The following is a 14,695-nucleotide window of genomic DNA, read 5'->3' as shown; positions in this document are numbered from 1 at the left end:
CCGCTGGCCCTGTTGCTTCCTGTCTCCACCTTCTGGACTCCAGAACCCTGAGGGCACTTTGTGTTGCTGGGAGTCACCAGAGGGTCACGACGTGTTAGGGCAGCCGAGGGACAGGACCAACCCCATCCCTTTCTCTCTGCAAGGTGGGGCTGCGGGTACCCACGTCACGGCGTTGGTGGGGAGTCAGTGACTTCTCACATGACATGCTGGCACAGGGCCCAGCACGGGGGCCTCAGCCCGTCAACCCCGCCCCCCAACTCCCCTGACTCTGCCTGGCCATTGTCTCACCTGAGCTCAGACAGGGTGGCGTCCTGGCCCCTGGGGATGTCACCTAGGCCTGCAGAGGTCTCAGTGGGGCCTACGGGCACATGTCCCGGCAGGAGGTGGGGGTGGACCTGGGCCCAGGTCTCCCCAGGAATTCTTGGCTGGAGGCCCTGGTCGTCGAGACACTCAACCTGTTTGTTGATGTGAAAAGACCCAGGGTGCCTTCGGAGTGGCCTGGTCACACCACAGTGGCACTTTGGCAGTGTGGAGGTGCCACGCTAGCACTCGTGCCAGGGTGACCTGCGATGACCCAGGGCCAGGGCACACTGGGGACCCACTGGCCCCAGAACCCCTTGCTCCTGGCTCTGTTCCCACGTCCCACCCAGACCCTGGGGCACAACCCCTGAGGGTCAGTGTGATCCCGAGGTCGCCCGAGGGGCTTGTCAAACAAAGTCATAGTGTGAGAATCCCTGAGAGGGTCCAGCAGCACCCTGGGGGTTCCTGTGACAGCCTCCCTTGCCCCACCCCTTCCCAGTCAAGTCTGAAGAGCTTCCCAGAAAGTGGACGGTGGGAAGCTGTTCCTGGACACGACGGCCACTGCGTCTCCACCATCAAAGCTGCCGGGGGGTCCTCCGCCTCCCTGCCCGGGCCCGCCGTACCTGAGCTCTGCTCCACAGACACCTCTCAGCCCACCAGCCAAGGACGCAGGGGGCCTGTCCCGGCTCTGCTTACTGCTGGCGGCCCACAAGGCTGTCCACAGCTGGCCGGGGCAGGCAGAGGCCACCCACAGCAGACTGACTGCGAGCAGCCGCCACCGCCCCTGCTTCCTGCCCCACTTCCTCCAGGGCCTGGGGCCAGTGAGGAGAGGCAGGCGCAGCCGCTGGCCGCGATTGATCATTAGCCCCTCCCTGGGCGGGTGCCAGGCCCTATCTCTGCCTGCCCACTGCCAGCCCCGGGCTCTGGGGTAGAGGCCAGGGGCCACGGGCTCCCGTCGGGTGCTGGGATTGGGGAAGTCCACCAGCTAGTGGCCCTCGGCCCTGCGGGCTCTGCTCTCTGTTCCCCTTCCACTTCTGCACACGTGGATACACACGTGTGCATGCCCAGACGTGTGTGGGCATAAGGACACAGAGACCACGTGGCAGGGCAGACGTGGGCACACAGACACTTACAGCTCCTCACTCCGGCGCCAGGTCACAGGAACGTTCTGAGAGGAGAGGGGACATCATGCTCCTCAACTGGCCAGCGATCCCCCCCCCCCCGGGGGGACTGGCCCAGTAGTCCATCTCTTTACCCGCCTTCTGGGGGCAGCCCTGGGGGCTTGGGAGCAGGAACTTTCCTAGCTGGCCAAGGCTGGGGCTGCAACAGAACCCCTGGTCTGCTCCCTGGGGGCTCAGGAAGGAGCAGGAACTGAACGTGGTCAGCCTCCTGCCCCTTGCCCTCTCCGTGCACGCCCCTCTGGCTGGTGCTGGTTGTGCCACGCCCTGGCCACAGGCCTGGGAGCACCCTCCTCCTCACTCCTGTCTCCCTCTCTGAGGGACCAAGCGCGGGGCATGCATGCCAACCACACTCTGCCATCTCTGGAGGGTGAAGACCCCAGGCGTGCTGGCCTTCCCTGAGGCCTGTTTCTGGAAGCTGAGCTGGAAGAGGTCCCGGATGGGCTCCCTGTCCACACGGGGTCTGGAGGCATTTCCTCTCCCGGCCATTGTCCCACGCTGCAGCCCAAGACCCAGTATCCTGTTTGTCTACAGCTGGGCTCTGGCCACAGCCCAGGGGGATTTTCCGGGAGCCTCTCCGACTGTGTGTGGGCACCTGCCTCCTCCCAGTTCTGTGGCCATCCTGACAAAGGAGCAGGTGTGTTCTGGGTCCAGGGCTTTCCAGCCGGGTCTCTCCTGGGGCTGCTGGAGGCAGGCAGAAGCTCAGGGCCCTGCCTGTCAGGGACCGCCTAAAGCCCTGCACAGCTAGCATTTCTGTGACCACCTGTCCCTTTCCGGAGCTCAGTGTGCCCCCTTGCAGGTGGCAGCTCTGGGCACGGAGCTCTCTAAGTGCCTCCCAGCCCAGTGGTTCTGACCCAGACATGGCAGTAGTGAGCTCAAGTTGACCCTTGTAAGGAAGACCCTCGAGGTGGTCCTCGTCCTGTGGGTCTCCACAGCAGCCTGGCCAGTGTGAACCTGCTTGTGACTGTCGCACAGCTGAGAAGAGGCCCGAGCCCCTGTTCCCGCCTCCTCGCTGACCCAGGCTCTCGGGTGCCTTACCTGTAGCCTGACCTGCCCGCCCAGGAGCCCAGGACGCTGGCCCTGCCCAGAGGACCAGTGACCAAGCACCCATGCCTTCAAGCACCAAGCCCCAAAGCAATGACCACTCTGTCCCTTTTCCCTCGTCACAGAGTCCAGCTGGTGCCATTGACTCTACCAGGTCTGCCGGCCAGTGACCTACAGGCAGGACCCGGGAGGCTCTGGTGGAGCTGGGTGGGAAGTGGCAGCCCCGAGGGTGGGCTCCCTGTGAGGAGCAAGCATGTGCCGGGAGAAGCTCCTGCCCAGCATGGAGGCTGCAGAGGCCGGCACTCCGGGCCAGAGGGCGCCTCGCCCAGCCAACGCAGGAGCCACAGCCCCCGGGGCTTCTCCTGAGACTAAATGTAAGGGCAGGGCACACCCAGGACGGGAGACAGCTCACCTGGGAAGGGGCTCCAAGTCCAGGAGCAGAGGCTCTGGGAAGACCCAGACAGAGGCTGCGCCAGCTCTACCTCCTCAGGGCCACCGGGCTTTGGGCTGGGCCTCCTCCAACGCACGCTGCTGCCCCTGCCGCCCCCGACACCGTCCACCTGAACACGCCCAAATGTGCCAGCCTGGAGGCACTGGGAAGGGCCTAAACCTGTCCCTAGTCCATCCTGAGGAAGTCCCATCCCCCACACCAGGACCCAGTACGGCCTCCAAGTCCCCAGCCAAGCCCTTTGGAGGCCTGCTTGGTGGCCGAGCACCCTGGGGCTCCAAGGGAGGGGGTCCCCGGCCTTCCACCTCCTGCTGACCGACGGCTCTTGTCTCCATGTTTTCTAGTCCAGTAGGAAAAATGGTGATCACTGTGGTCAAATAAAGACAATTGGCCTTTCTAATGGTGTCATTTGAGAGCATCCTCAGGTCTCTGGGATAGCTATGAAGCTATGAGCTGCACCTTGCGGAGGGTCCTGCTGGAAAGGGGTTCAGCCCCCCCACAAGCATGCCGGGGTCCCCTGCACGGCAGGTCCATCCCCACCTCCAGGTAGTTCTAGGGTTCGGAGCTGCCCTGCCTGGTGTGACGGCAGCCCCACTACCCCAACCTTCCTCCTGGTCCCTCCAGGTCTCATAGACAAGAGGGCACAGGAAGCCAGGGAGGGAGGGGAGAGGAGGGCGAGATCCCAGAAGGCTTCCTGGAAGTGGAGGCTCTTGGATAAACAAGGGAAACATCAGGCAAAGAGGGAGGGTACAGGGCAGCCCAGGGACAGGGAGGCTCAGGAGAGCACGCGGCCCAGCAGCAGCTCAGACAGCTGTGCCCAGACACGCACAGCCAGAGCCTCCACCGCCACTCAGGCAACGGGACAGAGGCCTGGCACCCTGGCCCCAGGGCGGGTCTGCAGCAGGCCATCAACACCGACCCCAGGACTGCAGAGGCCCCGGATGGCTCCAGCGCAGAGGCCTCCCCATGGGCCTTCCAGGCCAGACGCGGCCTGCCGGAGCCCCTGGTTGTTCCAGAACACGGTGACCCTCAGTGTAGGGCTGATACTTCCTCACGGCTCTGCCGTCCCAGCGAGAAGGCAGGCAGACAGGAGTCAATGGGCAGGCTAGGTGACCACAGGGCGACTTTAGGAAGCGGGGTCTGGGTCGGGCCCACAGGTGTGGTTGTGGACCTGGCTGCAGGCCGGGGAGGGGCTGCAGGTGATGGGGAGGCAGCTCTGGAACACGGCAGGTGAGGGGCCAGTGGCTCGCACCTCGAGAGCCCGGAGTCACCGGCCTTGGTCACACAGAGCTGGAAGTGAAGAGCCCAGACACCAGCCGGGGCCGGGGCCAGGGTCCCTGGAGGAGCGTGGAGTGGGCGGCCAGAGAGCTGAGCCGCCCAGGGCCGCAGAGCAGGCTGCAGGTGTGACGTGTAACCGCCTCCCAACTCTACTCCACCCTGTTGAGATCCGCGCAGAACGCACAGCAGTCGAGTCCCTGTCTCAGAAGTGGAGACGGGCTCCAGTGAGGACACCTCCACCAACAAACGGGGAGACGGAGGCTCAGAAAGACCTTCACCCACATGCGCTGGGAGGGGAGCCCCTGGGGTCTACACGGGGCTTTCACTTCAAGTGACTCTAAGGCACCAGCCCCTGGCCAGATTCTGAACGTGTGGCCAGGCACATGTGACCCCAAGCAAGCCCTGCAGACCTAAGGACAGGGGAGAAACCTGCCCTGAGGTTCCTTCCCAGGCTCGCACCCCAGGGACAGTACTGGAAGCCTCTAGCTGGACCAGCATCAGGCTGGCACCAGAAGAGCAGGCGCCCACTGCTGGTCCATACAGAGAGGACGGAACAGGCCCCTGTGGGCGGCACTTGGTCCGTTAGTGATTTCTATGCTTACTACTGAAACCAGCAAAAACACGCACCCAGCACCACGATTTCAGGAACTGCGGTTTGCAAAACAAGGCTGAAGGCGTAAACAAGCTTCCCAGATGACTGCTGGCCCCTGGCCCCGGATGAGTGGCTGGGCGCGGGCCCCGGGCCTGCAGGAAGCAGCCGGCACTTCCCGCACCTCCGCCTGCAGCTAGGGCGCCCTCCACGGTCTGGCTTAACCCCGAGCGCCGCAAGACCAGGGCGTGCCAGCTGTCAGGGCAGGGGTGGCCCTCCAGCCTGGGAAGTCAGACTCCACAGCCCGGCAGGTTCTGCACTTCCCTGGACAAGCGCGGCCAGAACACAGCTTCTCCTTGGGGGTGACGGGAAGGTGGGCCGCTCCACAGGCAGGGCTCTTAGAAGAGGGGCATGGGCTCCTCACGCCCCAAACACAGAGACGTGGCCGCCAGAGGAGGGTGAGCAGAAAGGCCCCTCTGCCTGCAGAGGAGAGGCCGGGCTGTGCACCCAGGCAATGCCGCAACCTCTTCAGGACATGGAGAAGCGAGGGCCAGGCTCGCAGCCCACAGTGCTGGCAGGGCCACCTGACCGCAGGCTGCAGGGTGCCCAGAGGAGGCGGGAGTAGGAGGCCCCAGACGGGGGCCACAGTGGGTGCTCCATGGCTGCCATTCTCCCCAAGAACATGTGAAAGGGGGTCCCAGATCATAGACAAGATCCTGACACCCCAATCCCAAGGACTCTCACTCCCCAGGGCCCCAATATTCCTGAATCGGGGTTGGGAGTTGTGCTGGAATTCCTGGCAGTCCCCGGAGCCCAGTCATCCCTGTTGATCTTGACTTTGCCTTGTGCAAACATTAACCTGGCCGGAGCGCTGGCCACCCAGACCCCTCCGTGGGGAGCTAAGTCCTCCCAGGCCAGGCGCCTCTCCCTGGAGCCGAGGCTCCCAGCCAGTTCACTACCTGCCAGGTGGGCAGCAGCTCAGGGCAGGACTTCTGCAGCCCTGCATCCTCAGCTCACCTCAGGCTGCAGGAAGTGTGGGCGGAGCTGCTGGGCATCCCAGGCAACCTTGGCATGTGTGGGGTACTGCCCATTCCACTCCCTCAGCCGCTGTCCACTCTGGCCAGGGCTGTGACCCCTTGCAGTTCGAGTCAACCACCCACCCCTGCGCCTCAGAACGATCTTGCCTCAGTCACCAGCACTGTCCACACTGCCACAGCCTGACGCTCCTGCCTGACCATGTACCTGCCTCTCAAGGGTCCACCCTGCCAACCACAGCCCCTGCTGAATACCTCCTCCTCTAGACCACAGAGTCACCTTCTAGGGTCCTTGCTCCTTGGGGGTGAGTGCACAGAGGCAGGTACTTCTAGAACCTTCTATCCACCCTGCTGGCTTTGCCAGGGCTCTGACTCAGAACGAAACCTGGAGGCCATACCTCCTGGGCTTCCCCAGACAGGTGTCTTGCAGCCAGAATGGAGCAAGGCCCCCAGCACCAGGAGGCACCCAGTGCGGGACCCTCACCTCCCCACGCAGATCCGTCCAGCCCCCTGCCACCCTCAGCCCTCTGTCCCACGGTGTCCTGCACACCTGCCTCGCCTCTCCAGGCTCCCTGACACCAGGCCAACCAGTGGAGGCCCGTCTTCTGTGTGGTGGCCAGGCCCTCCGACCGCCCACACGTGCCTAACGCCCCTCATGGCCCTCCAGGGAGGGCGCTGGCAGTGCCCGCACCCACTGCCCCAGCCTGGCACAGCACAGCACTCTGCAAGGGTTTAGGGAACGACTAACTAGCAGAGTTGCCAGCAAGGGGAACTGGCCATGTCTGTGCACAAAGGCCACCACGCTGATGACAGCACATGGCCCATGTTCTCTGGATGGCTCGGCGGCTCCCAGGCAGTGGGCAGGCCAGGCCAGTGGTACCTGACATGCCCCTTCCACGCACACCCTTCCTGCTCCTCGGGGGCAGCTGTGAGGGAGTCACTGAGGCTTGGAGCCAGGTGTGGGGGCTCACGAGGCAGGGGGAGCCCGCGTGAGGCCCGGGATGAGGCCAGTGGACGGTGCCGGGCTGCATCTGGCCCCAGCCCCCTGCAGCTCCCATGGGGCCTCTGGAGAGAGGGGCAGGGCGGTCCTCATGGGCAGGCCCTCCCAGCAGGCTCTGAGCTGCACACCCTGGGCGGGCACACCCACACCTGCACGCCCTGGCGCCCAGCTGTGCTGTGTCCCAGGTGACATCACAGGGTATGGCCTGAGGGCACTGCTTTGATGCCAGGCCAGGAATGGGCCTCCAGGGCTCCCCTCGCTGCCCTGGGGGTGCAGACCTCCAGACCTCAGTGCACAGAGGACAGGGTGGCTGGCGGTCAGACATGGCGGGTCTGCACCTGGGCACACCTCCACTGGCTGGCTCGGCACCCAGGTGTGTGGTGAAGCAAATTCTAGAACAGCTGCCAGACTGGAATCCCCGGGCGAGTGGCTCCCCTGCTCTGCCTTGGCTGTCTGCCCGGCCCTGCACCCGCCCCACACGGAGAAAGGGGCTCCACCAAGGGAGGCTCACATTGTCCTTGGTCTTCAACGGGGACAGGGCTGGCAGGTGGCCTCAGCCAGCCCTACTCCGGGCCAGGCCCCCCACTGAGCACCGGGACACGGCTGAAGCAGATGCCCGCCTTCCGGAGCTCCCAGCAGAGAGCTGCCTAGAGCAGGCACTGTGAGCCAGGCTTGGAGCAGGAGGGACTTGTGGGACACAGTCCCCAGGAGGAGGCACATAGCAGGGACCCGGAGCATTCCGCAGAGCAGGAAGAAGGAAGCATGACGGACAGACGACGCCGGGGGCCGGCTGCTGGCCGGCTGGTTGACGGATAGATGGACGATTGACGATAGACCAACTGTACCCTAAAATGATGAGACTGTGTCTTTCTGAGGATGTAGGAGCTACTGAAAGAGCTCCGGATACCCAGGGTGGTGGCACATGCCTGTAGTCCCAGCTCCTCAGGAGGGGGAGGCGGGAGGATTGCAAATTTGAGGCCAGACTGGGCCACTTTGGGAGACCACATCTCAAAATAAATTTTTAAAAAAGGGCTGGGGAGGTGGCTCAGTGGTAGATCACTAGCCTAGCATGCTCCAGGCCGTGGATTCCATTCCCAGGACTGCAAAATAAGTGAAATAATATAAGGAACTGGGGGTGTAGCTCAGTGTAGGGCACCTCCCGCGCATGTGTGGGACCCTGGGTTCCATCCCCAGCACCTCCAAACAAACAGAGGCTCCCAATGGGCTCAGCCAGGACGGCTGGAATAACGACATAAAGCAGTATTAGATCCCAGCCCCACGTGCAGCATGAATGTCCCCAAGCCCACGCTGGTCTGTGTAGGTGGCTGGACGACCTGGGGAGGGGAGAAGCCTGGCTCCACGAGGCTCCAGAGGAGCCAGGGGCTGCGGGGCCTGAGGCGGGCAGCCGCCCTGCAGCTCATGGTGGGCGGGTGCAGCCTGAGGGGCAGAGGCCAGCTCACGGCCATCAGACAGGCACACCTCCCAGGCGCCACCACCAGCGGGAGAGTCCTGCGCAGCCTGTGACCTTGACGCCTGTGGCAGCGATGCCACCTCACCCTGGCTTCCTCCCCAAACCCGTTGTGTGAGGACAGGTGTGGCCAGGTGGCTTGGGGACGATTGAGGACATGAACTCTGCTCTTCCTGGAGGAGAGACCCCTGAGCAGGGCTGGCACACGGACAGGTGTCCAGCAGGAGGGGAGGTTGGAGCCCTGGGAAGGACCCAGACTGGACGGGGCAGCAGGGAGGAGGGTGGGCAGAGGGGAAGGAACGGGGCTGCAGGAGGGACCCAGCCAGGGGACGTGTGGCCAGCAGTGCCCAGCATGGGGACTCTCGAGTTCCCGTCTATTGTCTTGAGATACATGAAACGAGACTCAGTCTTAGTAGGAGTGTGAACTGACCCAGGAGACCCTTGGTCCCTTCCCGATTGGGCCTCTTGCCGCGTGCCTCGCAGGGCTGGGTCCCCACCCTCCGTGGTGAGGAAGGGCTGGGCTGGCAGCACAGAGCCTGCTCACCCTGTGTCTGTCGCACACGCTGGGCAGGCTGCAGGGAGCAAGGTGCTGTCAGGCCACCTGCAGGCAGGAAACCAACACCTAGAAAACCACAACCGTGTTCACCCTTTGACCAGCACCTCTCCGGGCCGCTCTCCTGCCTGTGTGTGAGGTTGCGATAGGCTCTGCTGATAAGGCCAACACCCTGGGGCCACCGAGGTGTCGGGGCATCTCCCCAGCTCTGCCCCGCACAGCAGAGAGGGAGGACCTGCCCCGTGTGCCAGCAGGGAAAGACCTCTGCAGCACGCTGAGCCAAAGAAGGGGTGCTGGCCACAGCCTCCTCTCAGGGCCTCAGGGTGAAAGAAACCAGGGACGGCGCCCACCCCAGCCCGGGCGGGGGCCGGCAGCCACCGGGGACTGGGCAACTGTGGAACTTTCTGGATCATGCGGTGAGGGCTGACCCATGGCACCAAGTGCCTCTCCAAAGACCCTGAGCCCTAGGGCACAGGGAAAGTCCAGAGGAACAGCTGGAGTGGGCAGCGCCCCAGGAGGTACAGGGTGACAAGGCAGCTGGTGGCCTGCGTTCCCGATGGGCGGGACGACCCGTCAGAGGGGACGGGAAAGGAGGGCCCCGACGGGTGGGAAGCAGGGGTCCCGACAGAGTGTGGACGGCAGTTAGCACACACTTCCTGCTGCTTTGAGAGCTGCCCCAGCAGGTGTGAGAACTCTGCGCCTGCTCCCCTGAGTCGCTTGCCTAGTGCACGCCCCTTGCACACCTAGTGCACGCCCCCGACAAAACTGCAGAAAAGGCCCAGTCCCTGGGATCCCAGCAGGTCCCAAGGCTGAGGCAGGAGGATTGCAAGTCCCAACAGCCTCAGCAACTTAGTGAGGCCTAGGCAACTCGGCCGGACCCCGCCCGTCTCTAAATAAAACACACAGGACTGGGGTGTGGCTGAGTGGTAGAGCACCCCGGGTTCAACCTCCAGTACTGCAAAATAATAATGACGACATAATAATAATAATAATAACAAATGATAATAGTAATGAGACCAAGGAGGCAGAAGAAGCTGGATGTCTGGAGGGCAAACCATTAAGGCCCAAGGACACACGCTGTGGGCGGGAGCCGGGCTGGAGCTCAGCGCGGGGCTGACATCCCAGGCCACCTGCGTTCCCGACCTGGGAATGACCCCGGAGTCCCCGCGTCACCCCGGCTTCCATGGTGAACCTGGTTTCTCCGTACTGTCTGGCAGGACAGGGAGACCGAGGCAGGCCTTTGGAGCAGCACCCCAGCTCCGGCAGCTGCCTGCCTGGGGTGCCAGACCCCCGGGCCACCCCTGCCCTGGGGAGGAGGGCCCATCCCTCGTGGTAAGCTGAACTGCCCCTGGACCCACACAGTCCTGACCCACATCCAGACCAAGGGCCACCCCTGCCCAGGCCAATCCCTGGGCCCCGGGCTCACCGCGCAAATGGAGAAACAGCTCAGAGAGGTCCACGGCCTGTCCTCGGCCACCCGGCTGGCCTACTCACCCGCAGGGTCTCCTGCACAAAGTCCACACACCCCTGCTAGGGCCGGCCTCAGAATCCCTGGGGCCAGAGGATGGGGTCGGCCGCCCCTCCGCTGCTCAGGTCAGGCCCCTCTGCTCACCTGGCCAGCCCCTGCCACGGGCCCTCTCTCCTGCAAACCCACTCTAAGGCCCCCCAGCTACTGGCAGGGACTTTGGCCTCAGGGCAGGGGACGGCTGCGTGGGGGGTGGGGAGGAAGGAGCTCTGGAATCCCGGAGCCCCTGGAGCTGCTCCAGGGAGGCAGGGCAGCCCGAAGGGGGCAGGACCCTGCCCCAGCCCAGGGCTCCTGATCCTCGGAGGGCCACCGGCACTGCAGCGTCATCTGCAGCCCCGGGGACTCAGCTGCGAACACCCCAGATGCTCCCACCTCATACACAGGAAGCCCAGGCTCTGGAGGGAGGCGCGGCCCGAGGCGCTCGGCCAGGAGAGGCCTCCAGACTCCCCTTTCCACCAGGCCCCGCTGGCCAGTGTCAGCTCCAGGTAGATGGCGGCCCGCCCCACACCCCCGCCCCACAGCACACGGCCCGTCACCTCAGTCAGGGACGCCAGGCTGCCCTTCTGTGGCCACCCAAGAGAAACCCTGCCCTTCTGGTGGTTTCAGCTGCACCCCGACCTGTGCCCACCGTCCCTGGCCTCACCTGTCCACACAGTGACCCTGGATGTCAGGCCCTCCGGAGGCCCAGCACAGAGTCTCAGCCCAGGGTTGGGACTTACCTGCTGCTGGACTGTAGCTGCCCAGGCCTGGGACCCCCACTGCTCTCCCAGCCCTCGGGATGGTGGTGGGGGCAGCACACTGCCGGGGCTCCAGGTGCCCATCAGGTGGCTGGAGCAGGTGGTCAAGGCCCGCCTGCTGGGCAGGGCCAGCCTCCTGACCTTCCTCCTTATCAGCTGGGCCAGCATTCCGGAGCAGGGCGGGGAGAAGCGGCCCCAGCCGAGTGGAGCTTCCAGCCCCACCTGGTTTATCTGGGCTTTCAGGGGCTGGGCTGGGGAGGGGGCCGGACCTGGACGGTCACACCTACCTGCATAGAGGAAAGAGGCCCAGTCTGTGGGACAACTCCAGGGCCACCTCTTAGCTGGGACGTGCATGGCTTGGCCTCTGTGGCCAGGGCCTGGATTCTGCAGCCAGGACCCAACCCTCCCCAGGCCTCGGGGTAGCTGCCTAGAAAGTTCAGCACATCTACTGAGCATGTGCTGTGTGTGTCCAGGCCTCAGGTACGGCCAGCAAGGATGAGCAGGGTGTCTCAGGTGGTGTCCAGAGAGACTGGTGCCTTACTCTGCTAGAGGTGAGAGTCATGGGGATGTCCCTGGAGTCAGAGGCCACTAGTTCTCCCCCTACTGGGCAGCATCTCCCAGGGCGGGCCCAGAAACCTGTAGGGACTCATCGAATGATCCTGTCATCGGGCAAGTCGAGGGACTTTCCTTCCAAATGGCTCTTGTACCTTCAGATATCGCAGGTGGGCAGTCACCTGGGGTCTGTGAAGGGACCTGTGCCCACTCCGCCCCCACAAGCCGCAGCAGCAGGGTGGGCTGCCGTCTCAGGGTGGCTGTGTGAACAGGGGGCACTGCCTCACTTTCCCTCTGCTTCTGAGGTGGCACTGCCTCACTTTCCCTCTGCTTCTGAGGTGGCACTGCCTCACTTTCCCTCTGTTTGCCCCACAGAGCCTGCTCGTCGGTGCCTGCTGCAATGACCGCAGGGTCCTGACAGGTCCCCGTGGTCTGGGGACGCGGGCCTCCTTCCTGCAGGACTCCTCACCACACGTCTGAGGCTCTGGCGCTGATCTGGGCCCCGGCCTTGGCTGTGGTGCATTCAGAGTGGAGATTTCACAAGACCAGACATCTGGCTGGTCTTGAAAACCCAGGCCCTTCCTCCTTATCAGCTCCCGAGGTGGCTTTCCCACCCTGCCTCCGGGCAGGAGCTGAGGCCAGCTGCTGCTTCGCAAGGGACCACAGTGCTGTGACAGAGGCCCTGAGGCTCTGCTCTCCCCAGGCCACCCAGAGCCTGGGACTCCAGGGGCCCCACCGCGCCCGCCCTCAGGTGAGCTCAGCAGGCTTGACTCAGCCCCGGGCTGACCTTCAGAACCACCACCTGGTGACCCTGGAGCCACTCCGGTCACCAGAGCAGGGGAGGCTGGTCCTGACGTGACCCACAGGCCTACAGGGCCTGCGCTTGGGCTTCTCCCACCTGGAGAGGCCTGCTGGGCTTTCCCACTTCCTGGGCCCCACCAGCCCTGGCAGCCCTGCAGCTGGCTGGGAGGCCACCCTGGAAGTCCTGGAGCTGGGGTCTGCACCAGGCCACACCACCAAGGACGTCCCGTGGCACTCAGAAGAACTCCAGGGACCAGAAGCTCTTTTGACCCGAGCTTTGGTGTTGGGTCCTCTGCCCACTCCGTGCCTGGCAGGGCCTCTCCTGGGCCCAGCCCGTGGGCAGCCTGCGGCTTCCACCCCTGTTCCAGGGCGATGGAGACAGCCCTCTGGGTCCCAGGTTCCCCTCTGCCAACTGGGCAGCCCTCCAGACAGGACCCCAGAGCTCGGGCACGGGGCAGGCGCCTCCCCGCTGGCCAGGCTGGGACGGCATTATCCCCCCCGCGGGGCACTGAGGGCTGAGGCCACCACAGGGCCGGCGAGCAGGTGAGCCAGGTCTCTCCTTCCCAGGACTCTCACTGGGCCAGTGGTGGCAGCGCTGACACTGCAGCCTCACACCTGAATTTAGCTGGATTTAGTTTTCCTGGGCCCAGAACGCACAGGAAAAAATGGGGGCTTTGTCTCCGTGTCCCAGTGGGGACTGGCACCGTGGAGCCCAGAATTCACTTAAAACACACAGATCCTCCTGTCACCTCAGCAGCTCGGGAGGCTGAGACAGGAGGATGGCAAGTTCAGGGCCAGCTGCAGCAACTCAGTGAGACCCTGTCTCAAAATAAAAAATGAGATGCCACTCAGCGGTAGAGCCCGGCTCAACCCCCAGCACCGCTGGGACAGAGGGCAAAGCCAGGAACCACTGCAGGGCTGGGGTCATCGTGGCGTCTTTTAAAGACCCTTTTAGAGCCCTTGTTTAGCAAGGCAAGCCAAGCTTGGCTTCCTCTGGCAGCCTTGTCCCCGAGGAGTATCAGGCCACCAAGGGCCTGTGAGGCGGGTCTCACGTCGCACGGAGGAGCCGGCGGGCCAGCGAGGTGGTGGGAGGCAAAAGGTGGCCCGAGGGTCAGACCTGTCCACCTGAGTGAGGAGTCGCCCAGGAGAGGTTGGGCGATCCCAGGTCATGAACCCGCAAGAAGCCGAGGCCCCGGGCAGGGGGAGCAAGAGCCCCAGTGGATGGCTGGGGCCCCCTCTGTGGCCTCCTGGGTGAGCATGTTCCCTGAGGCCAGAGCAAGACCCAGAAAGCGAGGGACAGCGGGCAGGGAGGGACAGGTAGACCAATCTGAGAACTGCAGCTTCACATCCTGGGCTGAGGGATGCTCAGGGCCACCCAGGACCTGAACTCAGCCCTTGTGACTTGGCGGGGGCCACCACATCCTGGACTCCCACAGGGCTGGGCCTGCCATGCCCCAGCTGGACCCAGCCTACTACCTTTGGGCGGGTCAGGTACTAGCTAGCCTTGGGCACTGACAGGCCGGGGTGGTCACTGAGCTCTTCAAATGACTTCAGGGTCCTTCTTGAAACACTTCCTAAGGAGAGGAGAAAGCAAAGGGAGGCGGGTCACTTGTGAAACGGGAACAGTGGCAAGGGAGCCCGCTGGGAATCTGTCAAGAGGACATGGAGCCAGCAGTCATGGCCGGGAGGCCTTCACCTTCACCAAGGACGTTCCTCAGCAGCGAGGCGCACCAAGGTGACGTCTGGCCAGCTGCTGAGCCCAGCGCCCACCTGAACTGGGATGGACTTGTAGACGAAGCCCCACCCTAAATAGGACGGCACCATGACGGTTCCGGAGAGGACCAGCCAAGGTCAAGGTCAAGCACTCCACCACCCGCCGCGAGGGAGGTCCCCAGCTCTCCCCGCAAACAGCACTGGGGAAGGAGGCCCGGCCGCCTGCGGCCCTCTGCTTGGGGCTGGCTCTCCTGAGCGGCTCTCTGCCGATCGCCCTCTTCATCTGCTGGGTTTCGCCTCGCTTTTCCTTCGAGCGGCGACCGCTTGGGCGGCTTGTGGTCACTGATTTTAAATCTTTCTTCGGGACACAGAAGTCAAGGTTTGGAGTTTCAGCTCCCTGCTTCCCTGTGACAGGAGGATCGTGAGTTCAAAAGCAGCCGCGGCAGCCCATCGAGACTGTCTCAAAATAAAAAAC

At 64.0% G+C, this 14,695-nt stretch overlaps 1 protein-coding gene across 4 annotated transcripts in view; it reads right to left on the bottom strand.

The window, feature by feature from the left end:
• Sh3tc1 (SH3 domain and tetratricopeptide repeats 1) overlaps positions 1 to 2,956 on the bottom strand; it is a 33,624-nt gene extending 30,668 nt beyond the window's left edge. The window contains exon 1 of one of the 4 annotated variants that reach the window (XM_047567144.1): positions 2,935 to 2,956. Coding sequence is in view for 3 of the 4 variants with exons in the window: in XM_047567146.1 (XP_047423102.1) it covers positions 924 to 1,162 (239 nt within the window). In the remaining variant the exon portion in view is untranslated. Of the gene's footprint in view, positions 1 to 923; positions 1,290 to 2,934 lie in introns of those variants that run through there. The other 3 variants (XM_047567146.1, XM_047567145.1, XM_047567143.1) reach the window with 3 other exon arrangements.
• Positions 2,957 to 14,695: the final 11,739 nt, after the last annotated feature.

This window comes from Sciurus carolinensis, chromosome 10 (genome assembly GCF_902686445.1).
Source record: "Sciurus carolinensis chromosome 10, mSciCar1.2, whole genome shotgun sequence".
NCBI classification, from domain to species: Eukaryota; Metazoa; Chordata; class Mammalia; order Rodentia; family Sciuridae; genus Sciurus; species Sciurus carolinensis.
The sequence above is the reverse complement of the archived record's forward strand: the minus strand, read 5'-3'. Positions and strand labels throughout refer to the sequence as shown.